This window comes from Indicator indicator, chromosome 19 (genome assembly GCF_027791375.1).
Source record: "Indicator indicator isolate 239-I01 chromosome 19, UM_Iind_1.1, whole genome shotgun sequence".
Taxonomy (NCBI): Eukaryota; Metazoa; Chordata; class Aves; order Piciformes; family Indicatoridae; genus Indicator; species Indicator indicator.
The window spans coordinates 9,648,283-9,673,702 of record NC_072028.1 but is presented as its reverse complement, the minus strand read 5'-3'; the positions used below and the strand labels follow the sequence as shown (position 1 = coordinate 9,673,702).

At 46.5% G+C, this 25,420-nt stretch overlaps 1 protein-coding gene across 1 annotated transcript in view; it reads left to right on the top strand.

The window, feature by feature from the left end:
- Positions 1 to 25,420, top strand: part of GALNS (galactosamine (N-acetyl)-6-sulfatase) — a 61,683-nt gene that overhangs the window by 5,198 nt on the left and 31,065 nt on the right. Inside the window, exons 3-11 of the mRNA XM_054389574.1 lie at positions 964 to 1,038; positions 2,473 to 2,575; positions 6,660 to 6,803; positions 8,809 to 8,875; positions 8,993 to 9,120; positions 10,817 to 10,956; positions 12,335 to 12,438; positions 20,113 to 20,249; positions 24,165 to 24,267. Of these exons, the coding sequence (XP_054245549.1) occupies positions 964 to 1,038; positions 2,473 to 2,575; positions 6,660 to 6,803; positions 8,809 to 8,875; positions 8,993 to 9,120; positions 10,817 to 10,956; positions 12,335 to 12,438; positions 20,113 to 20,249; positions 24,165 to 24,267 (1,001 nt within the window). The remainder of the gene's footprint in view (positions 1 to 963; positions 1,039 to 2,472; positions 2,576 to 6,659; positions 6,804 to 8,808; positions 8,876 to 8,992; positions 9,121 to 10,816; positions 10,957 to 12,334; positions 12,439 to 20,112; positions 20,250 to 24,164; positions 24,268 to 25,420) is intronic.

The window sequence follows — 25,420 nt, the reverse complement described above, 5'->3', positions numbered from 1 at the left end:
CTGAAACAAAAATGAGGAACAAGGGTCTTTTTATTTGGGCTTTCATTTGTTTGGCAGTATACTGATGATGTCCTTGCTCAGAAAAGGCATTTCAAATATGCTGTCCAGTGGTGGTACTGCACATGATCCAACTTAAACATCTGTGTAAATGTTCCCTGTGGTCAGGACCTGACTTTTATGGGCAAAGCTGGACAGCTCGCTCTTCTCTACTACCTGACTTTTCTTCAGGCAAGCTTTATGGTTGGGCTTGAAGATTTTAAAGCTCTTTTCCAACCTAAATGATTCTATGAAAGCTTAGCCTTAAGCATTGAAATTTGTGTTTTCATTTCTTCTTACATATGTACAGGCTCCAAGCTCGGAAGGAAATGTTCAAGGCCAGGCTGGATGGGACCTTGAATGACCTGGTCTATGAAAACTTAGCCTTAAGCATTGAAATTTGTATTTTCCTTTCCTCTTACATGTGTACAGGCTCCAAATTTGGAAGGAAGTGTTTAAGGCCAGGTTGGATAGGACCTTGAGCATCCTGGTCTAGGAGGAGGTATCCCTGCCTGTGACAGGGCGGTTGGAACTAGATGATCTTTAAGATCTTTTCCAACCCATTCTGTGATACCAACTATTCCTTTGAGAAGGAAGCTGGGAGGGCTGCTACACTGAGTAGTGAAGAGCAGTTAATTTCATCAGTGAGTAAGTTAACAGAGGGACCAAATTTCGCTGGGGTTTGTCCTCAGATAGCTCAAGTAGTGTTGCATCAGAGCCTGGATGTCTCTGGGGCGTGCTGGAGAGAGGGGAGTTCTGCTTGCCCTAATGTGGGTGATCTTAGTAGATGGCTGTGGCAGAAGGGTGTAACAGGCTCCAGTCCATGCACTGTCCTCAGACTCAGTGCAATAAGATTGCTAGCAATAGTAATTATTAATGTTAAGCAGAGAATACCTGCTCACTAACCCCTTTTTCTGTCCCTTGCAGCAAGGGCAGCGCTGCTGACAGGTCGCCTCCCAGTCAGGAATGGATTTTACACCACGAATGCACACGCCAGAAATGGTACAGGCTTCATCCCTCATTTGCCTTCCTCTCCTGATTTCCCTCTGTGCTTTGTAGGAAGCTTTGCTTGGAACAAAAGGTTTGGCTCAATGATCTTTCCCTGTGGATCTTCCCAGAGTGGCACAAAAAGATTACCACGTTAACCGCTGGTAATGAGCGTGAAATTTATTGCTTCCTCCTCATCAAGCAGGAAACCTCCTCAGATTAAAAGACTCAAACAAGGCTGGTTGAGCCATTTGCTTCTGCTGGCTGAGAAGTGTTTCCTCTGGGCAGACTAATTGGTGTCTGGTGAAAGAAAGTCACGTGGGGTCTGTGTTAACACCCCAAGTAAAGAACAAGCTGCTCAGGGTTTGATTCAGCAGCCAGTTTTCCAACCATTTCAGCCTTGGCTGTTTGATAGCACTGTTGTGCCTGTGCTGCTTCCAGGGAAGATTATCAACTCATAACACCCTTGGGTTGGTTTCTGTTCCTGTGATCACTTCCAGTGTGATGCGTAGCACGTGCTTGGCAAACAGTCAGCAGCTCCATCCGGATTCATTCTGTGTGTCAGCAAGTGTGTGGCTACCTCCACCCTCACCAAAGTCACACCTCAGATTCTCAAGGGCTAGAGAGCTGTGAGCTGTAGGCAACATATCCCAGAATTGCAGCATGGTGGGGACTGGAAGGGACCTCTGGAGATCATCCAGTCCAACCCCCCTGCAGGGTCACCCACAGCAGCTTGCCCAGGATCACAGTGTCCAGGTGGGTTTGGAATCTCCCCAATGAAGGAGACTCTACAACCTCTGTGGCAGCCTGCTCCAGGGCTGCAGCACCCTCACACCAAAGAATCTTTTCCTCCTGCTCAGGTGGAACCTCCTGAGTTTGTTTGTGCCCACTGCCCATTATCCTCTAGCTTTTGGTACCACTGAGAAGAGCCTAGCTCCCCACCCTTTATCTCTTGCTGAGCATCGAGCAGATCCCCTCTCAGGCTGCTCTTCTGGAGGCTAAATGGCCCCAGGTCTCTCAGCCTTTCCTCCTTTCCTCTTCCAGCTCTTGCAGTCTGAGCAAGTTTATCAATCATTTGATTGTAGGGTCAAAAAAAAAACTTTATTTTGGGAAATGTAAAGCAAACTTTTGAGAGCAAACCCAACTCCTGTGCGCTCCTCAAGCACTTCTTTCTTTATGACCCTTCTCTTCAAGGGCCTCATCTTTATTCTGTGATGGCAGCCTCTTTATTACTGGTGTGCAAGGGACTTGAGATCTCCCTTTGACCTCTATGAATCAACTTGTTCTCATCTTGTGGCCTGGGAGGGCTTCCAAGGAGTGATGTTGCTGGAACTTGAAACTGACTGCTATTTCTGAGCCAGTAACAGTTGGGTTACTACTGACGAGTAGCCATGGGCTGTTTCCTTTATTTATGAAAGTCAGAAAGGCCTTTCTGTTTGTTTTATGCAGCATACACACCACAGGATATAGTAGGAGGAATTCCAGATTCTGAATTACTGCTTCCAGAGCTGCTGAAGAAAGCTGGCTACGTCAGTAAGATCATTGGCAAATGGTAAACTTATTTTAAGATCTCTTGCTTTGAGATTCCAGCATGTCTGGGAGTGTTTGTTGTGGAGGAGCAGCAGAACAGCCAGAACTGCGGGGGGGGGGGGGGCAGGGGGGACACACACCATGTTTTGAAGCTTGGATGTCTGACTTGTGAAATCTGGTGATGGATCTTGCCCCCTGCTGTGATCAGTTTCTGAACTGAGTGTTACCATTACAAGTACAAACATCTCTCTTCATACAAAGAGTTGAAGGAGGTTTTGTGTGCCCAGAGAAGGGCAGTGAAGCTGAAAAGTCTAGAGCACAGGTCTTGTGAGGAGCAACTGAGGGAACTGAAGAGAAAAGGAGACTGAGGGCAGACCTCCTGGCTCTTTACAACTCCCTGAAAGGAGGTTGGAGCCAGGTGAGTGTTGGTCTCTTCTTCTGAGGAGCAAGTGATCAGAGGAGAAGAAACAGCCTCAGGAACCAGATGTTAGGAATTTTTTCCTCCTGTTCTGATGGAACATCCTGGGTTCCAGTTTGTGCCCATTGCTCCTTGTCTGGTTGCTGGGCACCACTGACAAAAGTCTGGCCCCATCCTTTTGCCCCTTGCCCTGTAGCTCTTGCTGAGCATTGATCAGATCCCTTCTCAGGCTGCTCTTCTCCAGGCTAAAGAGCCCCAGGTCTCTCAGCCTTTCCTCCTCAGAGATGCTCCATTCCCCTTAGTGTCTTTGTATCTTCTGCTGGAGTCTCTCCAGTAGTTCCCTGTCTCTCTTGAACTGAGGAGCCCAGAACTGGACACAATACTCCAAGTTGTGCTTACTAGGATGGAGTAGAGGGGCAGGAGAACCTCCCATGACCTGCTGGCCATGCTCTTCTTCATGCACCCCAGGAGAACATTGGCCTTCTTGGGTACTTGTGCACTGTGATCAGATTCTGGAGATCTCTGAAGAGTGGACTCCCAGTTTGCAACAGAGCTGTAATAAATAAATGTGTAAACAGCAACTTCAAAACTACAAAGAGACCAGAGGAGCACTGCTTGATTAACAGAGTCCTTGTTAGTGAAGAGACTTCAGACAGGAGTAGTGCTGGGGGGGTGCAGTGCTGTTTAGGAAAGTGATGGGATACAATTGATTTAGCAGTTCTGTTAATGAGTGAGAGGGGAGTGAGTTTGACTTGCAGTCAGCTTCACTGGTGCTGCTGAAATTAGAAGGCAAAGAGACCAACCCGAGACAGAGAATTATTTACACCCAGCAGCAGGGTGCCCGTGAAGAATCGGCTCAGTGGGCTGAAGGCAATACCATGCACTTCAGTGCTAATACATGTAAATTCATACACCCAGGGAAAAGGAATGAGGCAAATACAGATTGGTTCCAGGCAGTTGTGTGGAAACCAGCAGAGCTGGAAGGACCTGCAGGTGCTGGCAAAAGGCAGAGTCAATCTGAATGTGCAGAGCGCTGTCGTGCACCCAAGAAGGTTATCCCAGACAGGACTAAGGAGTGATGCTGTACAGCAGCAGCCTCTGGCATTTGTGCACTCCTCCTGCTTCCTGGCAAGGTGTAAAGAAATGCACAGTGCAGGAGTTAGAAGATGCAGAGATATGGTGCTGAGGGACATGGGTTAGCACCAGACTTGGTAGAGTTAGAGAATGGTTGGGGTTGATCTTAAAGGTCCTTTTCAAGCAAAATGATTCTATGATCCCCCCAGCCTACTCTGCTCTGGTCAGACCCCACCTGCAGTGCTGGGGCCAGCTCTGGAGTCTTCAGCACAGGAGGGACATGGACTTGGTGGAGAGGGGGCAGAGGAGGCCACAACACTCATGTGAGGGCTGGAAGCCCTTTGCTGTGAGGACAGACTGAGAGAGTTGGGGTTGATTCAGGCTGGAGAAGTGAAGGCTCCAGGGAGACCTTCTGTGGCCTTTCAGTACTTAAAGAGGCTGATCAGAAAGCTGGGCACAGGCATTTGAGCAGGGCCTGTTGTGACAGGACAAGGAAAGAGGTGATGAGACACTGGTCTAGGCTTCCCAGAGAGGTGGGAGATGCCCCATCCCTGGAACCATTCCAGGTCAGGTTGTTTGGGGCTCTGAGCAACCTGCTCTAGATGCAGATGTCCCTGCTGACTGCAGGGTGTGTTGGACTAAATGAACTTTAAAGGTTCCTTCCAACCCAAACCAGTCTGTGATTCTCTAATCCCAGGCATGTGTAGAATTTTACACTTTTAGAGATTTTGAAGTTTTCCAGCAGATTTTTCTATCCTTTCAACATCCCTTCAAAAAACTCTATAGGGTGTCCTGTGACAGTGAGTTCCACACTTTCATGGTATGTTTTCAAGTCAAGTATTTTCCATGACCATGTAAGAATCTCCTGCCTTTCACTGAAGCTCCATTTTTTTTTTTTGTGTTGTGAGAGGGAGAGAATAATCTGCATCTCAATAATTATTTGATAAGAGGGAGAAAATAATCTACATCTCAGTAATTATTTGATAATATTCTCAAGTCTCTTTCTCTGTAAGTTCTCTTAGGACTGTCTTAGAATTAAAGATTTTTTTTTTTCCCTCATGTTCCCTGTTGTAGAAACAGCCAGAATTAGGTTGGGGGAAAAGGGAAGGGTAGAATCAGACTTTGCAAGTCAGACTTGCAGTTGAAGTTACATCACCAAGCTGTGATCAGAGCAGGTATGATGATTAGTTTCCATTAAAACTCATTCTGGAAGAGCTCAGCATAACCCTGTGGATCATTTTACTTCACATCATGCATTTTATGCCCCTTATGTTCAGAAACTGTGCAGAGGGTGATGGCACAACTGGACAGGTTGCAGATGCAGGCTTGTGAGTGGAAGCTGGAGTGATTAAATCAGCATTTAGCTACAAAGATCTCCTTTAGAGACTGAGCTTCTGCATTTTCAAGATAATATAAATGAAGAAAATGTAGGATTTGCAGTAGAGAAGTTGGAGATTTGAGAGGAGCTTCATCTTGAAGTTAAGGATGGAGGATTTTCAAGCTGCCTAGTAGAATGGAGTTGTCACCAGGAGTAGCTAAATGTGGTTTATGTTCATGTGTGCATGTGAGGAACTCATTTACATTCAGGTCTCTCTCTCCCATTCTAGCAGCATGAAATGCTCCATAAAGGGGATGCAGATAAAATGGTACATTTCACGAGCTCTACCTTGTCTTTTTGCAGCTTAGTGGTATAAAAGTGACTTGTCACACATCAGAATCCTTAAATAAAACATCATCATGTTTTAGGAAATGATTGTCCCCCTGTACTGGTCACTGGTTAGGCCACATCCCCAATACTGGGTTCAGTTTTGGGCCACTCAGTCCAGGACAGACCTTGAGGTGCTGGAGCACATCCAGAAAAGGGCGATGAAGCTGGTGAAGGGTCTGCAGAAAAAGTCTTGTGAAGAGCAGCTGAGGGATCTGGGGTTATTCAGCATGGAGAAAAGGAGGCTGAGGGGAGACCTTCTGGCTCTCTACAACTCCCTGAAAGGAGGTTGGAGCCAGGTGGATGGTGGTCTCTTTTCCCAAGCAACAAGTGACAGGACAAGAGGAAATGACCTCAAGTTGTGCCAGGGAAGGTTTAGATTGGACATGAAGAACAGTTTCTTCCTTTTGAGGGGTGTCAAGGCCTGGCCCAGGCTGCCCTGGGCAGTGGTAAAATCATCATCCCTGAAGGGGTTTCAGAGCCCTGGAGATGTGGTGCTGAGGGACATGGTTTAGTGGTGACCTGGCAGTGCTGGGTTAATGGTTGGACTTGATGATCTTAAAGGTCTCTTCCAACCTTAGTGATTCCAGGAATTATGTCCATCTTCACAGTGCCTCTGAGCAGTGTAGTTCCCTCAGTACAGACCATTGAGAGGACACCATTAGAAGGAAATAATGGAAACCAAAGGCTTGACAGTGAGTTGGGATGTATGTGAGAGCTGGAGCAGGGCTGCATGGCTGCATTTGCCCCAAGCCTGAGAACATGGAGTCAAGGCTCTGCAGGCTTTATTTGATTAAAATGCTGAAGCCTTTCTTCTTAGGCAAAGCTTGTTTGCTCACATGCCATTCTGGTGAGATGATTTGCTGCTTTGCAGTAGAATTTTAACTCATCTGTTTCTTCTGTCTCTAGGCATCTGGGTCACAGGCCCCAGTTCCACCCCCTGAAGCATGGGTTTGATGAATGGTTTGGATCCCCAAACTGCCATTTTGGACCTTTTGATAACAGAGAGCTCCCCAATATCCCTGTGTACAGGGACTGGGAGATGATCGGCAGGTAACTCAGCTGCTTGCTTGGTAATGTTCTTTTCTCTGCTGTCCCTCTGATGTTCCAGTGCTGGAAGATGTGTCAGCATAGCAAATCCATTTCAGTGAGAAGGGGTTGGCAAATCCAGCTGCAGAATCAGAGTTACAGTCTTGGCTGGATGGGCAGGTCTGCAGCTACTTCATCCCATGGAAAGGATCTTTACAGCCTGTCAAGGACTGGGGCTATCCTGTCTCATGTGTGACCTGAAAGGCTGACTAGAATCATAGAATGGAATCATGGAGGTTGGAAAAGACCTCTAAGATCATCAAGGCCAACTGTCAACCCAACACCACTATGCCCATTAAACCAGGTCCCTCAGCACCACCTCTGCATGGCTTTGAAATCCTTTTAGGAATGGTGACTCCGCCACCTCCCTGGGCAGCCTGTTCCAATGCCTGACCACTCTTTCAGTAAAGAAATTTTCCTTAATATCCAACCTGAACCTCCCCTGGTGCAACTTAAGGCAATTTCCTCTTGTTTTAGCACTTCTTCCTTGGGAGGAGAGACTGAGCTCCACCTGGCTCCAATCTCCTTTCAGGGAGTTGTAGAGAGCCAGAAGGCCTCTCCTCACCCTCCTTTTCTTCAGGATGAACAACCCCAGTTCCCTCAGCTGCTCCTCATAAGAAGTGACTACAGAGTGCCCTGGAGCAGGCTGCCCAGAGAGATTCCAAACCCACCCGGACATTGTGATCCTGGGCAAGCTGCTGTGGGTGACTCTTGATTTAGCAGGGGGGTTACCCTAGATGATCCTCAGAGGTCCCTTCCAACCTCCACCATGCTGGGATTTATGGATTCTGTAGCTGCCTCACTCCCAGAGATATTTTCTTTTCCCATTGCATCCTAAAGGCTTCCTGTGATGGTTTCACTCTGCTACTTTTCTTGGAAGCTGGTTCCATTTGTACTGAAAGGCCTTTTTATTCCTTCTCTTCCCATTTGGAATAACCTTTTGTCTGTTGCATAACACTGTTCCATGCTCCAAGCCTATAGTCAGCCTCTGCCATTCTTTTCACTTTTGAGTCTGATACCTTCTTTAACTCATTCTCCTGAGGACTGCTCTCTGCCCTCCTTGGCTTAATTGGTGGCTAAAGATACTTCTAACACGAAGTTTCCAAAGCAGCCTGGTTTGGTTCCAGGATTGCTCTGTCTCACTGGATGTTGTTGTGTACTTGTGACAGTTTTACTCACATTTCAAACAGCTCTCTTGAGAGCTACCTCATCTCTCTTATTTCACTTCACTCCAAGAGAGACATTGAGGTGTGCTGGAGCATATCCAGAGAAGGGCAACAAAGTGTAGAGCACAAGACCTGTGAGAAGCAGCTGAGGGAGCTGGGGTTCTTCAGCTTGGAGTAAAAGGAGGCTGAGGGGAGACCTTCTGGCTCTCTGCAACTCCCTGAAAGCAGGTTGGAGCCAGGTGGGGGTCAGTCTCTTCTCCCAAAGAACAAGCAACAGGACAAGAGGAAACAGCCTCAAGTTGGAGCAGGGGAGGTTTAGGTTGGACACGAGGAACGATATTTTCCCCTTGAGGGCTGTCAAGGCCTTGGTCAGGGCAGTGGTGGAATCCCTAACCCTGGAGGTGTTTCAGTTGTGTAGGTGTGGTGCTGAGGGACATGGTTTAGTGGTGCCCTGGCTGTGCTGGTTAACAATTGGACTCCATAATCTGAAAGGTCCCTTTATGATTCTCTGAAAGGGTAGGGATGTGAGATCTTGAAGCATCCTACCCTTGTTCTAATAGCTTAACAGTGAAGAGTCAGGGGCTTAGTTTTCTCCAAAACTCAGTCCTCATTCGTTTGGATCTTGTTGTTCCACTGCTTTTTCCAATCAGAATCAAACAATATGGTGACATTCTTTTTAATATCTGAAGTGACTTTGCTGAGTGGCAGCTGCAACTTACACAGGAAAGAAGGGGGGGGGGAACCTTTTAATGTACATTTTTTTTTTTAAGATTGATTTTTGTTTCTCTCCACTTTGTCTTAAGATATTATGAAGACTTCAGGATTGATCGGAAAACAGGTGAAGCCAACTTGACTCAGATCTACCTGCAGGTATTGTCTGTAGTAAAACCAGTTTCAAAACCACAGTGACTTTTTATTCTGCTTTGTTTTTGGAGAGATGGCAGAGGATGATTCTATTAAATTCCTTTTTTATCTTGTTGTTTACAGGAAGCTCTCGATTTCATTAGCAAGCAGCAGGCCAGCCAGCAGCCTTTCTTTTTATACTGGGCAATTGATGCTACCCACGCTCCTGTTTATGCCTCCAAACAGTTCCTGGGCACCAGTCAGAGAGGACTGTAAGTCTTGGGTTTCTGGCATTGCTTTTATTGTCTTCTTTTGATTAATACTTCATGCTGCAGAAACAGAAAAGCTAAGCACTCTTTATAGATCCAAGAATATAGAGCAGTTCTCCAAGGGGGGTGTGTGTGTGTGCAAGCCTACTGCTGATACAGAGCTAGGAGGAGGGGCTGACACCCCACCAGGCTGTGCTGTCATGCAGTGAGACCTGGACAGGGAGTTGGACAGAGGATAACCTCATGAAGTTTAGCAAGAGCAAGTGTAGGGTCCTGCACCTGGGAAGGAATAACTCCCCTGTACCAGTACAGGTGAGGGGCTGGTCTGCTGGAAAGCAGCTCTGAGAAGCAGAACCTGGGAGTGCTGGGGAACAACAAATTGTCCATGAGCCAGCAAAGTGCCCTTGTGGCCAAGAAGGCAAACGGTCTCCTGGGGTGCATGAAGAGTGTGAACAGCAGGTTGAAGGAGGTTCCCCTCCCTCTCTAGTCTGCCCTAGAGAGGTCACAGTTGGAGTACTGGGTCCAGTTCTGGATTCCCCAGTTCAGGAGAGACAGGAAACTACTGGGAAGAGTCCAGTGGAAGCCATAAGTGCATCTTTGCATCTCTGTGAGGACAAAAGGGTGAGAGACCTGGGACAGTTCAGCCTGCCAAAGAGCAGCCTGAGAGGGGATCTGCTCAATGCTCAGCAAGAGTACTGGGGGACAAGGGGATGTGGCTAAACTCTTCAGTGATGCCCAGTGGACAGGAGAAGGGGCAGTGGGCACAAACTGGAACCCAGGAGGTTCCACTTGAGCAGGAAGAGAAACATCTTTGGTGTGAGGGTGCTGGAGCCCTGGAGCAGGCTGCCCGAAGAGGTTGTGGAGTCTCCTTCACTGGAGAGATTGCAAACTCACCTGGACATTGTGATCCTGGGCAAACTGCTGTGGGTGACCCTGCTTTAGCAGGGGGGTTGGACATGATAATTCCCAGAGGTCCCTTCCAACCCCCACCATGCTGGGATTCTGTGCTGAAGTGCATTAGTTCGTCAAGGAATACGTTTGGATTATTTTTAATACTTTTGCTGTAATCTGAAAGGAAGCTCCTGTGACTAAAATGGGGGAGAAGTGAGAGTCTAAGCTCCTTTACCAGTCATGTGAGTAACGAGTATGTGGCACAGATGATTTTTTTGGAAGCCTTTTGTATGATTTTTTTTTCCTGTTTCAAAAGCCAATAAATCAGACCAGCAAGTAGAAAAGCAAGTGAAACCCCCAATTTACAGGATGCAAAGACCTCTGGAGATACTGGAAGCCTTGCTTCAGAGAGCACAGCTTCAAACCAGCACCCATAAGCACAACCAGGTTATTAGCGTCAAGTCTGTGGCCAACAGGCTTCACCTATATTTATAGCTAAATTAGTGTTAGTGGCTGGTCCCTGGCCAAGAGTGGCTCAGTCTGAACAAATTCTGACTCAACACCCAAGGGAGGTTGCTCTCTGCAGGTAGGAGACATGGGTTTGGCAGTGACAACAGAAAACTTTATTACCTGATGTGTAAGAGAAGTATTTCTGCTGCACAGGTATAAAATTCGCCCACTAAAAGCTTTGTGGCTGGTTGCAGTGCATTCTGCTCTGTGCCACTTTGTTTTGTTATGTTTTGTCCTGATTTTTTTTTTTTTTTTTGGTTTTCTGCTTTTTTAATGTTTTTCATCTGCTTTGCCTCAGCTACGGGGACGCCGTGCGAGAAATCGATGATAGTGTTGGGAAAATCCTGAAACACCTTCAGAAGCTGGGCATCAGTGAGAACACTTTTGTGTTCTTCACCTCTGACAATGGGGCTGCTCTCATTTCAGCTCCAGAAGAAGGTGAGTCCCAGGTGAACAAACCTGGGCTGGGGTTGTGAAATCAAGGCTTAAATCTCTGTCTTGGAGGGGAAGGAAGGTTGTACCTGGAGTTTTCTTGTTTGCAGTTAGGAGAAGCCTCAATGCAGAGTGTTTCTGTTTGGAGTTTGCTTCTGTTCATCACTTCTGGTCACTGTTGGAGGAGGTATTCTTGGTTAAATGGACTTTTTTGGCCTGACTCAGTATGGCTGTTCACCTGCTTCTGTTTCCATTTTGTGCTCTGTTGTCGAGGTGAATATCTTTTAGTTTAAGACCAGGCACAGTAACTTAGCAGGGTGTTTACTCTCCATCTGCCAAATATTTGAGCTTTCTGAGTAATCACAGGGAGTTTGAGTCCCTCCTTCTTCAGTTCTCATGAAAAATAGCAAGAAGAAAAAGTGTTTTTGTTACTTCACAACTTTTCTTTTGTTGAAATGATCGTTTCTCTCCAACAGAGTCGTTGCAGATTGATTTTTCTAACCCAGTCTCCTCTATTTGGAGGCAGGCTGTCTCGTGGTTAGTGGACCACAGAGCAGGGAGTATCCAGAGTCATGATTTCAGCTGAACCACTGTGTTTGACTTTGTGACCTGGGAGCAGTCACAAGACCTCCCTGTTTGTTCTTCCAGCAAGCTTAGCTACAAGGCTGGGTTAAAAAACCCAGACCTTGCTGCACAACACTTGCTGTCACAGAGTGAGCGTTCAGGGAATGCATGATTGTGTCTCTCCCTGTTGTTTCTGCATCTAACACTGCTCTGGTACTTTAAAAGGATTATGAAAAAATTACCATTTCTGCCTGAAAGCATCAGATCTCCTTCAGTTACAAACAGCAGTTAACATCCTTAGAGGGAAGGAAAATGCCAGCAAAGTATTTTCTGTTTGTTTGGGGGCTTGGGTTTTTTTGTTTGTTTGGTTGGTTGGTTGGTTTGTTTGTTTTTTTTAACTTTGTTTGGTTGACAGCAAATTGTCTGTCACTTGCTCCTTGTACTGAAAAGAGAGTCCAAAACACAACAAACAAACAAACCACCCTTAAACAAAGCTACTCTGAATGTGTTATTTGAAGAAGCATCCATGCAGAAATGAAAAATGATTTAAAACCAGCCTAAAAATGCCCTAGTTGACAGCATTCCTTTGAAATAGGAGGAGGAAGGAATGCTTCCCTTCAAGGGTGGTGAGGCACTGGAACAGGTTGCCCGGAGAAGCTGTGGAGGCTCCAAGCCTGGCAGTGTTCAAAGCAAGCTGCTCTAGCAGGAGGTGTCCCTGCCCATGGTAGGGCATTTGGAACTAGATGATCTTTAAAGTCCCTTCCAACCAAGCCCAGTCTGTGATTCTGTGATGTCTTTTTGGCTTCTTTCTTCTCTCTAGGAGGAAGCAACGGTCCTTTTCTATGTGGCAAAGAAACCACCTTTGAAGGTGGCATGAGAGAGCCAGCTATTGCTTGGTGGCCTGGACATATACCTGCAGGAGGGGTGAGTAGCTGCTTTGAACAGTTCTGATTACTGAAGTGGGCTGAAGTGAGTGGAGTGGTTCTTGCTGGGTTCAGTAGGCTGTAGAAGAGACTTTTAACATGCCCAGTGTGTCAGCCCAGATGCTTGTCTGGGTAAGGAGCTGAATGCTGTCTTTGGAGAATGATGCTATGCCTGTTTGTTACTGGAAATTTGCATCTAGAGGGTCTGTGATCGACACTGTGTGAACACCAAGCAGTCTGGTCTGTCTTCCTGCTCTGTTTAAACCCTCAACTCTTTTGAATCAACAGTGTCTTCATGGGTTGTGTGTTTAAATGGAAGCATAAAGGCACATCACTAATGTGTGTCCCACTTGAGAGCAGGAGTGTGTTGCCCTCACACCCTCTTTGTGCCCTGAAGCATTGAGTGATTTGACCCTCACAGCTCTCACTTTGGTGTTTGATGAAAGTTCCACTCAAGGAGGTCTAGATACCAGCCTATTGCTCTTCTCTGCCTCTACACAAGCCCAAGATATGATCACTTCAAAATAATCCTCCAGTGGCACTCCCAGCCTCTCTTGTCCCAGCTCTCATTAAAGAAGGATGCAATCAATTCTTCTGCAGGCAGGGTTCACAGTAAATAATATCAGCTCCCTCTCCTCTGTGAGCATCTCTCATCCCTGAAGAAAGCAATACTTCATTAACTGGGCACTGTGCTTAAGAGAGCAAACTCTTCATAAATAAAACATTTCTCCAAGTTGCATCCCTTTTGCTGCTCTAATTGAGTCAGGATAATGATAATTTATCATTCCCATTGAGGAGGTAGCCACCAGCTCACTTAGATCTGCAGCTGATGGCAAGGGGGGAGAGCTTAGTTTCTTCATTTTTCACAAAACCTGTGAGGGATGTTCTATGATTTCTTTAATTTGAAGTGAAAACAGTCTCTTTTTTTTTTGTTGTTGTTGTTTTGTTTAAATTTAAACCTTTCCATGAAGCTTTTACAAGCCAAGTAAAACAGCCCTGGGCTAGCATATGGGAACATGGAACTGAAGCTGTTTTGTTTTCTGTGTCCAAACTAAATAATGTGCTAAAAGTAAACATGCATTAAAAATGGGGACAAATCAATACCAATTTTAAACATTCTTTCCATTGTAGTAACTCCAAGCATAATTAACACCATGACTAGAGAAATCATTGTGCTTCTTTTCCTAGCTGGGACAGGCTGCTGCCTCTCTCACAGGTAGTCTTTTGCATGTTGAGAAGTGGTGAAGCTTTGTGGTGCACAGTGTTCTTGGTAGCCTGGTGTGCTGGCATGGCTTTCTGCTTCAGGCTGCAGCTGGAGCTGCTGTTTGGATCCCTGTGAGCAGTGGTTTCTGAGCAGAACCCCGTTTGCAGAGATGGATGATGTGACTGACACTGTGCTCTCATGAACCTAGGCATGCTCAGTGAGCTGCTTAAGGTTTACTGAGGCATGTATGTGCCCCAAAATCCCCTTCTCCACCACTGCTGGTATCATCCTTGGCTCTTAAGCCTATGTTTAACCTTGTACTCATCCTATCCTGGGCTCCAGTTCCCAATGCTGCTGGTCAAATGTCTGCATGGGCAGGTGTTACACTCCAGATGTCCTCTGGACTCCACTTGGACACCTGGAATAGCCTGTTCTGTCCCCAGGATGTAATGCTTTGCCCTGTATTGCCCCCCTGTATGATGCTACTGATCTCTAAACATGTGCTAGCTACTGATGTCTTTTCTGCTTGTGTTCTTGCCACAAAGGCTCCAGTACTGGTACCCACAGCAGCCCTGGCCACAGGTGAGAGGTTTGGCATCGCTTCTGTGTGATACAACTCACTCTAGGTCACCCTCTAGGTAGTTGTTGCTTCCTCATTGCCATAGCAAGTGAAGAGGCATGTGTTTGCTGGTGCATTTTTGGCTGCTTTTCTGTCTGATAAAGTCTGTTGCTTCAACATCTTCTGGACTGTGAGTTCACATGAGTCAGCCCAAGTCCTCTGAAGTCCAAGAATCTGTAAGATGCAGGAAAACTGCTTCAACATTTCTCAGCACTCTGTTTCCTTCAGCTCTTTTGAAAAGAAAAAGGCTTGGGTGCCCCACACCAGGGGGGAGCAAGGAGCTTCTTGGGACTGCCAAGCACAAAGCTGAAGGGTCAGCTCCTCCTTTCTGTGCTGGGCTTGCTCCAGCTGCAGTGGTTGTTCCTTTGCAGCTGAGGATGTTTTGAGGAGCAGGCAAAGGGCCAAAACCCAAATGGAGGCAGAGAAATAGGGCTTGTGTCTGTGGGCAGTGAAATCCAGTGACTAGGTAGGAGGCTCATTCTGCTGATGGGATCTGGCAGTTTATTAATCCCAGAATCCCAGCATGGTGGGGAGTTGGAAGGCACCTCTGGAGATCATCATGTCTGACCCTCCTGTTAAAGCAGGGGCAGCCACAGCAGGTTATCCAGGATCACAACGTCCAGGTGGGTTTGGAATCTCTCCAGAGAAGGAGACTCCACAACCTCTCTGGGCAGCCTGCTGCAGGGCTGCAGCACCCTCACATCAAAGAATTTTTTCCTCATCTTCACGTGGAACCAACTGGGTTCCAGTTGATGGCCATTGCCCTTTGTCCTGTCACTGGGCACCCCAAAGAAGAGTCTGGCCCCACCCTCTTGCCCCTTGCTCTTCAGTTCTTGCTGAGCATTGATCAGATCCCCTCTCAGGTTGCTTTTTTCCAGGCTAAACATCCCCAATCTCTCAGCCTTTCCTCCTCACAGAGATGCTCCAGGCCCCTCAGCATTGTACTGGACTCTCTCCAGTAGTTTCCTGTCTTTCTTGAACTGGAGAGCCCAGAGTTGAGCATAGTTGTCCAGCTGTGGCCTCACTAGGGCAGAGTGGGTGAAGAACCTGCTTTGACCCTTCTGAATGCACCCCAGGAGACCTTTGGCCTTCTTGGCCATGAGGGCACATGGCTGGCTCAGAGAGAGCTTGTTGTCTGCCAGCACTTCCCAGGTCCTTCTTCTCAGAGCTGCTTTCCAGCAGCACATCAACCCCTGACCTGTACTGGTGCAGAGGGTTACTTCTCCCGAGGTGTAGGACCCTACACTTGCTCTGGTTGAACGTCATGAGGTCCCTCTGTGCCTGATCCTTCAGCCAGGCCATGTTGGTGACACATCACTCTTACTGATAGATGGGGTTGTTGTGGGGTGGCATTTCTATTATGGGTACATTGGTTTGCTGAAGTAAAGGAGAACCTTTTCCTTTCAGCAGGAGAAGTTAGGGGACAGGCTGGTGAATGCTTGACAGGCTGTTGATGTAGGTTAGGATAATTGGTGCAGTTGGCTGATTTGCAAGTTATTTTTGGGGAGAGGGATGCCTCAGGAGCGTGTGTTGCTCTTGGCATCAACATCCAGTTAATTCTCCTCTCCCATCAGGAATATTTATTCACACACAAACAGCTTTTCTGCAGTTTCTTCCTCAGCTCCGTTTTCCAGGTGACTTCACAACAAATCAGCATTTCAACATTCCCCTTCTGGAAGGATCCAGCTGGTTAAATAAATAAATAAATAAATAAACCCCCACCAAAAAAACAACCATCAAACCCCAAACCGAGCAACTAAGCAGCATATTCTGTTGGTATTTGATTCCTCCTCCTCCTCTCCTTCCCTCACCCTCCTCCCCTTCCTCTCTTGTGCCTGCTTCCTGAAGGAGAAAAGAACATATCAACCCAAAGACAGCATTGCAACCTTTTCTTCCCTATCTCCCACGGGGCGCAAATTGAAATTGAATTAGACAGGGATATCAGGTCTGCTGGCTGTGATAACTGTAAAAGGATTTTATTTAAAAACACCCTGACATTTGTTCCCCCCCATATCCCCTCACCCCTCCCCAGTTTCAAATGTTTAGCTTCCCTCCTTTCCCGTTCCTGGCGGGGGCGACTTTATTAATTGTCGCCTTTGATTCCCAGTTAGAGCTTGAAAGCGCTGATAACGGCGGCGCTGACGATTTCTTCCAGCGACGTGGCCCACAGCAAAAGGATTTCATTTTCTTAAAGACATTATGTGTAGACTGAGAGTTTATTAAAAAGAAGGGGAGGAGGGGGGAGGAGAGGGGGGGAAAAGAAGAAAAAAAAGGAGGGGAGGTGGTAGGGGGAAAAAATCCCTTCTTACGTGCGTAATACCGGCTGGTTCTCGCTGATAGCAGCAATATCTGATCTCACTCTTTTCTCTATATTATTTATTTTCTCTGGGCTGTTGCCCTTTCTGGATTTTTTTTTTTTTAGTTTTTTTTTTCCTCTCTCTCTCTTCTCTTTTCTGGAAGTAAAATAAATAAATGGGAAAAGCAGCCAGAATGAAAGAGCACTGTTGACAGGAGAAAATGGTAATTTTTTTCTATTTTCCTCTGAAAATACTTCAAAGTTTTATAGAAATATTAACCTTTTTTTTTTTCTTCTTCTTTTTTTTTTTTTCCCCCCCTCCTCTTTTTCAATGTGGTGCTGCAGAGCACAGATAAATCCAAGTGGCTGTGGCTTGGGCATTTAATTTCCTTAAGAAGTTTTCTCTGCTTCATGGAAAAAATGTTGTCTGAGACCAGAAACGTAATTGGATGATTAAAGAGAGTCATCTACATCTGGCTATGGTTAATAAGGGCCAGTACAAGGAGAACCATGGTGGCCCCACAGGATTGTCACAAGGCAGTGTATAAATTAGATGATATTAGAGGCACGAGGCTCAGGTCAGTGACTGCCTTTTGCTGGCTGTTATCAAAAGATTGAGGTGAGGGAACAGAGCAATGAGAAGAAAAGTGACTTTTGGGTTTTCATTATAAATAGTAAGAGGTCCAGAGACAAAAAGGCTCAGACCTGGTTTGCCCACCTGCTCCTGTCACAGCAGTGCTCAGGAAGCAGGCGTGGGCCAGATCTCCTCTTTATTAGATTCTGGGCTCTGCATATGGTGCTCTGCTAACCCTGGAGCTCTCCTAAGGCATGTGTGGGGTAAATTAGCTGGCAGACCAGCCTGTGAGACACTGAGCATCTCTGCTGAGGTGCTAAACACTTGTAATCCCCTTTGACTTCAAAGAGAGCACAGTGTTCCCAGCACCAGTAGCTCATCAAGCTCTCCAGCTCTGTGAGGAGCTGGTGGTTTGGAGGTTTGTTTTTTTTAATGTGTTGGTCCTTTCTGAGTGCACCCCAAGACCAGAAAAGAGCCTGTGCAAGGGGGCAGTCCAAAGAGCGTGCAGTACCATCCCATAGAGCTTTAGTTCTTCCTGCTGCCCAGATGGCCCCAGGGAGAGCAAATAGCAGTGTTACCCCATCTGAGGGATCAGCTGTTCCTTCTCCAGAGCTCTGTGTCAGAAGATCCTCATCCTTTTCTCCATGCAGAGAGAGGACTTCATGTGTACATCTGCTTTCTGTCAGGGATTTGTGGGCTCACCTCTATTTGTCACTGCTTCCAAGGACAGGCTGAGCACCACCTCTGCAGCAGTAACATCCAGGAGTCCTAGAATCACAGAATGTTTTGTGTTGGAAGGGACCTTCAGAGGCTTAACCTCAAACACTCAGGACCTTCTGCAAGACTTGTTGATCTTGGTCAACCCATCCCACAACTTCCTGGGCAAGGGTTTCTGTGCTCAGCCTTCCTCTTTTGCTTAGAGCTTTGCACTTTGCTTTCTTCCTCAGAGTAGTGGAAGTATTTTTGTGTGCAGCTTTATTATGATGTCTTCCTGCCAACACCTTTTGTTGGATGGAAGGCATTAAAATCTGCAATTACTGCAATCAAGCAGTGTGATAGTGTAATGTTAAACCTGTCATTAGGCCCCTGCATGTTCTTTTCTCCAGTTCCTTTTTCTTTCCCTACCAAAAACTTGTTAATTCCTCTTTTGTGTTCACGTTTTTCAACCCAGCCTCTTAATAAAAGGCTTCGTGTCCCAGCAAAACCAACATTGGCCCCTGTAGCTGTTTCCTCTAGAGCCAGCATCTCACACACATTCATTTATCATGTTATCATTTGTTGTCACACTTAAATAATTAGTGTCAGCTTAGGGGCTGAGGGTCTGCTTGTGAGGAGAAAGAAGATTCAGAGAGGAAAAGTCTTTGATAGTCTCAGCATCGTAACGTTCACACTGACGTTCACAGGGCTGCTGCTAGGGCTTGGATTTCAGGTAGAAAATGCTTCTGTACTTATAGATGTGGGCTTGGATCAGATGGTTTCTTGTCTCCAAACAAGTGGTACAGTTGGAAAGGCTCTTTTTATGTCACATCTTATGCTGGTATCTTGATGCAAACCAATCTTCCTCTTGATTTGAATGTAATCTGCTTCAGTTTAGTGTTTTGCTGGCTAACTAAACATCCTCCTGTAGCACACCACAGGCAGGGGGGAAGCAAAGACTCGAAGAATAAGAGATGTTTTTAGGGTTTTAAAATATAAATGGTTAAGACCAGAGAGATAACCACAGCTTCCAATTAAGGAAAAGGAGAAAAAACAAAACAAAAACAACAAAAGGCAAGGAGGGGTGGGGGGAAAAGCAGCTTGTACATCTCCATTGGAGTCAAACCCAGATGTTTTTCTCCCTTATTAAAATTTCTACTAAAAATACTCCAACTTTACAGTTCTTGAATCATTGGAAATGGTTTGCAGATGAAGTCATCAGGCTCTTTTTGTTATTATCCATCTATCCCTGTGTTTTCTGGAAACTCTCTCAGGGTATTCTGGACTCCAGAAATGACCTGGAGAGGGAACAAATCAAGGTCTTTATTTTTTCTTAAGTGATGAATTTTTTTTTCCAATCCACAAATGACTTGGAATTTGCTAAATTAAGTTGAACTCTCTGAAGACATGCTCCTGTAAAGTACATACTACAGCAATGAGAAGAAAGAGAGGACAATGGATGAATCAAAATGCAAATTCTCCATGGAAGTGAAGAAATATCAAAGAATCTCAGCATGATAGGGGGGATTGGAAGGGACAACTGGAGATCATCTAGTCTAACCCACCCTCCCACAGCAGGTTGCCCAGGATCACAATGTCCAGCTGGGCTTGGAATCTCTCCAGAGAAGGAGATTCCACAACCTTTCTGGGCAGCCTGCTCCAGGACTCCAGCACCCTCACAGCAAAGAAATTGTCCTGCTTCTCTTCAGACAGAATCTCCTAGGTTCCAGTTTGTGCCTGTTGCCCTTTTTCCTGTCAGCTGGGCACCACTGAGAAGAGCCCAGCTTCCCACACTTTAGCTCCTGATGAGCATTGAGTAGATCCCCTCTCAGGCTGCTCTTCTGCAGGCTAAACAGCCCCAGGTCTCTCAGCCTTTCTTCCTCACAGTGATGCTCCAGTGCCCTCAGCATCTTTGCAGCCTTCACTGGACTCTCTCCAGTAGCTCCCTGTTTCTCTTGAACTGGAGAACCCAGAGCTGAACCTAGCATGGTTCATCCATAAATATGGATCATCCTTTTCCCTTTATTAATTTAGTAGGAGGTTTGCTGGGACTGCAGCACTGTGAAGAGAGATATCGTAGCATCAAAGAATTGTTTCTGTTGGAAAAGATCATCGAGTCCAACTGTCAGCCCAGCACCACCACAATTTGCTTATCAGAGAAGGAGGGTCAGGAAGCAACACTGTGCTCTGGGGGGAACACAAAGGCTTGTTGTTTTTTTTTTTTTTTTTTTCAGTTGGGCTTTTACTGAAGGTCTTGTTGCAAATGCATTTGTGTTGATTTTTCAGGTCAGCCATCAGCTGGGGAACGTGATGGATCTCTTCACCACCAGCCTCTCCCTGGCGGGACTGCAGCCTCCCAGTGACAGACAGATTGATGGCATCGACCTTTTACCTGCCATCTTGCAGGGCAAGCTAATTGACAGGTTAGTTATGAGCCCAGTGCTCCCACCCTTGCCTCATAACTGAAACAATGCTTTAGTTTTTCCATCAAGTTTACAGAAATACTTTATTAACTGAATTGCTGCTGCTTTGCTCCTGCTCAGTGAGGTGAGGCAGCACTAGAGCTTTACTCTATGTGCTAATCTTCTGGTGAAGCCAGCAGAGGTGAGATTTCCTGACATGTGGCATGTTGTCATACAGTGGAGTCTGGGGACAGAGGAAAATGTCAGGGGGTTAGCAGGGATCCCTGGAACAACATATGGCAGTAGGGGAGATAAAAGCCTGAGAACTGTAGCCTGGGTAGGGAAGAATGTATTATTTATGAGTGGGAAAACACCCAATGGCATGGTGGGTCTGGATAGCCCCAGCTTGAGAGAGGCTGAAGGCAGAGGCTGGGCTGCTGTGAGTGAGCTGCGAGCCCACCTTCTCCCCACATCCTGATTCTTTGGCTGCTGTTTCAGGAGTAGGTTTGTGGGTTAAAGACTTGGGATCTTTATGAGCTGTCAGCTGGTGGGTACCGGCGCTAAGATCTGGCAGCAAATGCTCTTGGCGCTCTTGTTGGAGGGACTGGAGGTCAAGGGAGGTCTTGTAGTTGTGATTTTGATGAGGAACTTGGCAGCCTGGGAAATCTGAATGCAAACATTCTTTCTCTGTGAGACAGTGAGGAAACGTACACATGGAAAACGTGTTTGAGTTCTGTGTTAGACACAAAGCTTTGTTCTGTAAAATTGCTTTTGTGCCCATTAAAGCAGGAAGCCTGGGGACAGGATTACCTGAGAGCTCAGGCAGCAGCTGATACGAAGAGCTGCAGGTCCCTCATGCAAAGCCTGCTCTATCTTCACCTGGGAAAGTTTGTAAAGCTCCCCTCTTGATTTAAAAGAGAATTTCACTGCACTCACCAAATCCCTGGGACTGGTGCTCTTTGTCTTACCATAGCAGTCACTTGGGGTGCATCATGGAAGTCACAGAATGCTTTAGGTTGCAAGGGAGCTCTAAAGCCCATCCAGTCCAACCCCCTGCAGTCAACAGGGACATCTGCAACTACGTCAGGTTGCTCGGAGTCTCAAGGTGACTTGGAATGGTTCCAGGGATGGAGCATCTCCTGCTTCTCTGGGCAACCTGGGCCAGTGTCTCACTACCCTCTGTGGAGAACATTTCTTCCTTCTACCCAGTCTAAATCTCCCTCTTTTGTTCAAACCATCACCCCTTTTTCTGTCACAACAGACCCTGCTCAAAAGTCTGCCCCCAGAAGTCCTGAAAGGCCACCAGAAGGCCTCCCTGGAACCTTCTCTTCCCTAGACTGAACAACCCCAACTCTCTGGGTCTGTCCTCACAGCAGAGGGCTTCCTCACATCATTGGTGTGCCCTCCTCTGGCGCCCCACTCCATCAGGTCTGTGCCTCTCCTGTGCTGAGGACTCCAGAGCTGGCTGCAGTGCTGAGGGACATGGTTTAGTGGTGACCCGGCACTGCTGGGTTACCAGTTGGATTTGATGATCTTAAAAACCTTTTCCAAGTAAAATGATTTTATGTTTCTATGGCTTTTTTCCTTCTTTCTTTTTTTTTTTCTTTTCTTTATTTTTTCTTCCTTCTCTTTGTTTTTTTCCTTAGACCTGACCAGGTCACAGTTTCCACAGCTCCCAAAAGCTTTCCAGGAGATGCAATTATTGGCTTTTTTTAAACTCTAATTTCTCCCCATTTGCTTTTTCCTTTTTAAAATGGTACCAGCAGCCTTGTGACTTAAAGCTGGAATCCTCCTTGAAACGTGGAAAATGTTATTCTTTTAAAAGCAAAAACTCACCTTCCACACCTTCAGTCAAAGGGGCACATAGAGCTTATCAAATACTGAGAGTTTATGGCCAGGACAGAGGTGACTGGTGTACTTTGTGACATATTTGTTTGGGTTTTTGTTAATGAAGCAGGTTTAGATCAGACCCTGCCCTTTGGCAGCTTTCTCAAACCACTTTTATTTCCCCAACATTTCAGGTGCAGGATTGGGCTCTGCTGGCAGTGGCTCTGCCTCTTTGTTAGGGCAGTTCCTGGTGACGAAGGACAAAGAGTCATTGTTTGTGCAAGGATACCACAGTGAAGGCTATGATTTTAAAACAGATCTAAAGCCATCCCTGTCATTCAGACATGGCTATTTTAATCTTACCATGCCTTTAGGGATTATTTGTTTCAAGGTGGCATCACTGGAGTGAGGAGTGTGTGCTGAGTGGCATCTCTGAGCAGAAGACAAAGATATATGTACCCTTCTGAGAGTGACAAACAGCTTCACCATCTTACCCTGTCAGCAGCTTGAAATGACTGGAGAGAAGAGCTGACTAAGTCTGTGCCATGAGCTGCACCAACAAATCCAGCCTCTCCCCTGCAGATAGTCCCTTTCAGTAAAATGTTGTCTTGTACCCTCAAAACTCAAGAGACTTCTTGGAAGAATGAGGAGGAGCATTGCTGAGATGCCTAGGGAAGGGCATCTGTGCATGGAGGCAGTACAAATCATAGAATCAGAAGATGGTTTGGGTTGGAATGGACCTTAAACATCATCTGGTTCCAAGCCCCTGCCATGGGCAACAACACCTCCTACTAGATCAGGTTGCTCAAGGCCCCATCCAACCTGGCTTTCAATACTTAGAGGTTTGGAGCCTCCACAGCTTCTCTAGACAACCTGTTCCAGTGCCTCACCACCCTCATGGGGAAGAATTTCTTCCTAATGTCTAATCTAAATCTACTTTCTTCCAGTTTGAAGCCATCACCCCTTGTCCTGTCACGAATGCTCCCAAAATTACAAAAATGCATTTCCCAAATGGATTTTTAATTAGGAAAACCTCTGGGAAAAAATGACAGTTTTCAGTGGTATGTTATATGATGCAAAAGGAGATTTGGGGGGAAAAAAAAAAATGGACAAGAGTTAAAAATAAAATCCTGTCTGGCTGCCAGGTTTTACCAGATGGAGTTTTTCTGAGCTGTCAACCAGAGCAGGCCAGCATCTGGTGTCCTCCCTGGCCATCCTGTCCTTGTGACACTAACAGCACATAGCTTGGTGCTGCCTTAGAGAGGAGGTTAAGCACCAGAGAGTCTGTGAATCCTTGTTTCTCTCTCTCTGCTGACAGCCTTCCGAGCCATTTGGTGTTTAAATCGGCACGCTCCGGAGGAAATAACAGGGGCTGCGAGTTCAAGGATTAACAATCACTGGCAGCCACGCTGTATAATGTTGCATTCTTGTGCCCTGTGAGCTCTCAACTTGATGAACACTTGAAGAGAATGTTAATTGAAAACCTTGCAGCGGAGGCTGCGAGGAGGCAGCCTGCTTCTGACTGATAGCCCAATCGGAAGCCAGATGCCATTAAAGTGTTTGTCTCCCTTATCAGCAAGGTGGCTCTGGTGGTGGCTGCCTGAGCCCTGCGTGCTGCCATGTCTGATACACTCAGAGAATCACTAAGGATGGAAAAGACCTCCAAGATCATCAAGTCCAACTGTTAAGCCAGCACTGCCAGGTCATCATTTAACCATGTCCCTTAGCACCACATCTCCATGGTTTTGAAACCCTTCCGGGGATGGGGACTCCACCACTGCCCTGGGCAGTCTGGTCCCAGGGGTGGGGACTCCACCACTGCCCTGGGCAGTCTGGTCCCAGCCTTGACAACCCTTTTGGGGAAGAAATTGTCCCTCACGTCCAACCTAAACCTCCCCTGAGATAATTTGAAGCTGTTTCTTCTCCCTGACACTTGTTCCTTAGGAGAAGAGTCTGATCCTAACCTGGCTCCAGCCTCTTTTCAGGGAGTTGTAGAGAGCCAGAAGGTTTCCCCTGAGCCTTCTTTTCTCCAGGCTGAAGAACCCCAGTTCTCTCATCCACTCCTCCCAAGACTTATGCTCTAGACTCATGCAGTTTTGCTCTCCTCAGGCCCATATTCTATTATCGTGGCAACGAGATGATGGCAGTGAGAGTCGGGATTTACAAGGCTCACTACTGGACCTGGAGCAACTCCTGGGAGGAGTACAGCAAGGTAACAGGACCTCGACCTGCCCCCTGCTCCTCTTCATTCTCCTGGGGAAGGATAACCCTTTTAAGGAGAGCTTGAAATTGGGGAATGTCCCTCTGCTGAAGGCTAAGCTAAAAGAGGGAAATTTAGACTAAGTAAAAGGAAGAAAGTGAGGGTGTTGAGACCCTGTCCCAGGCTGCCCAGAGAGGTGGTAGATACCTCATCTCTGGAACCATTCCCAGGTCAGGTTGTCTGGGGCTCTGAGCAACCTGCTCTAGTTGCAGATGTCTCTGTTGACTGCAGAGGGGTTGGACTGGATGACCTTTAAAGGTCCTTTCCAAACCCCCTCTGGAGATAAGCAGAGGACAATGAGCAAAGTTCCAGTTGTTCTGATGGGTTCTCCCTTTAATCAGCACTTAATGCCTTTTAATATTAAGCATATTTCCTTGTATTAAGCATATTTCCTTGCTGTGAATTCTGAGCTTTTATGTGTCCCCTTACAAAGCTTGGAATCTGGTGTCAAATTGATCATGGATCTCACAATTTCTGGTTAAACAAACAAACAAAACCAACAAAAAAAAAAAAAAAAAAAAAAACCAACCCAGTGCCCTAAATTATTTCAGTGGAACAGGGATGGGTTTGTTGTTCTGTTGTGGTTTTCTTTCCTTGAAAGGGAAAAGGAAAGCCATAGGAACTTCACAGTGGATAGAACAGTTGTTGGGAGCAGTAGAGTGTGTGTGTTTCAGCTATTGTCAGCTCTTCTGTGAGGCTGTATTGCACTACCAGATATTTTTCAGTGGTGCCCAGCAATAGGACAAAGGGCAGGGGGCACAAGCTGGAACCCGGGAGGTTCCATCTCAACAGGAAGAGAAAATTCTTTGCTGTGAGGGGGCTGGAGCCCTGGAGCAGGCTGCCCAGAGAGGTTATGGAATCTCCTCTGCAGAGATTTCAAAGCCACCTGGCAATTGTGATCCTGGGCAACCTGCTGTGGGTAACCCTGCTAAAGCAGGGGGGCTGGACTGGATGATCTCCAGAGGTCCCTTCCAACCTCCACCCTGCTGGAATCCTGTATTTTACATTTTACTTGCCAAACAGGCACAGCTTTTGTAATTTCCTGGCTGATCTTCTCACAACTGGATGTTAAGCACTATTATTTTTCTTCTTTTGTGTCTTTCCT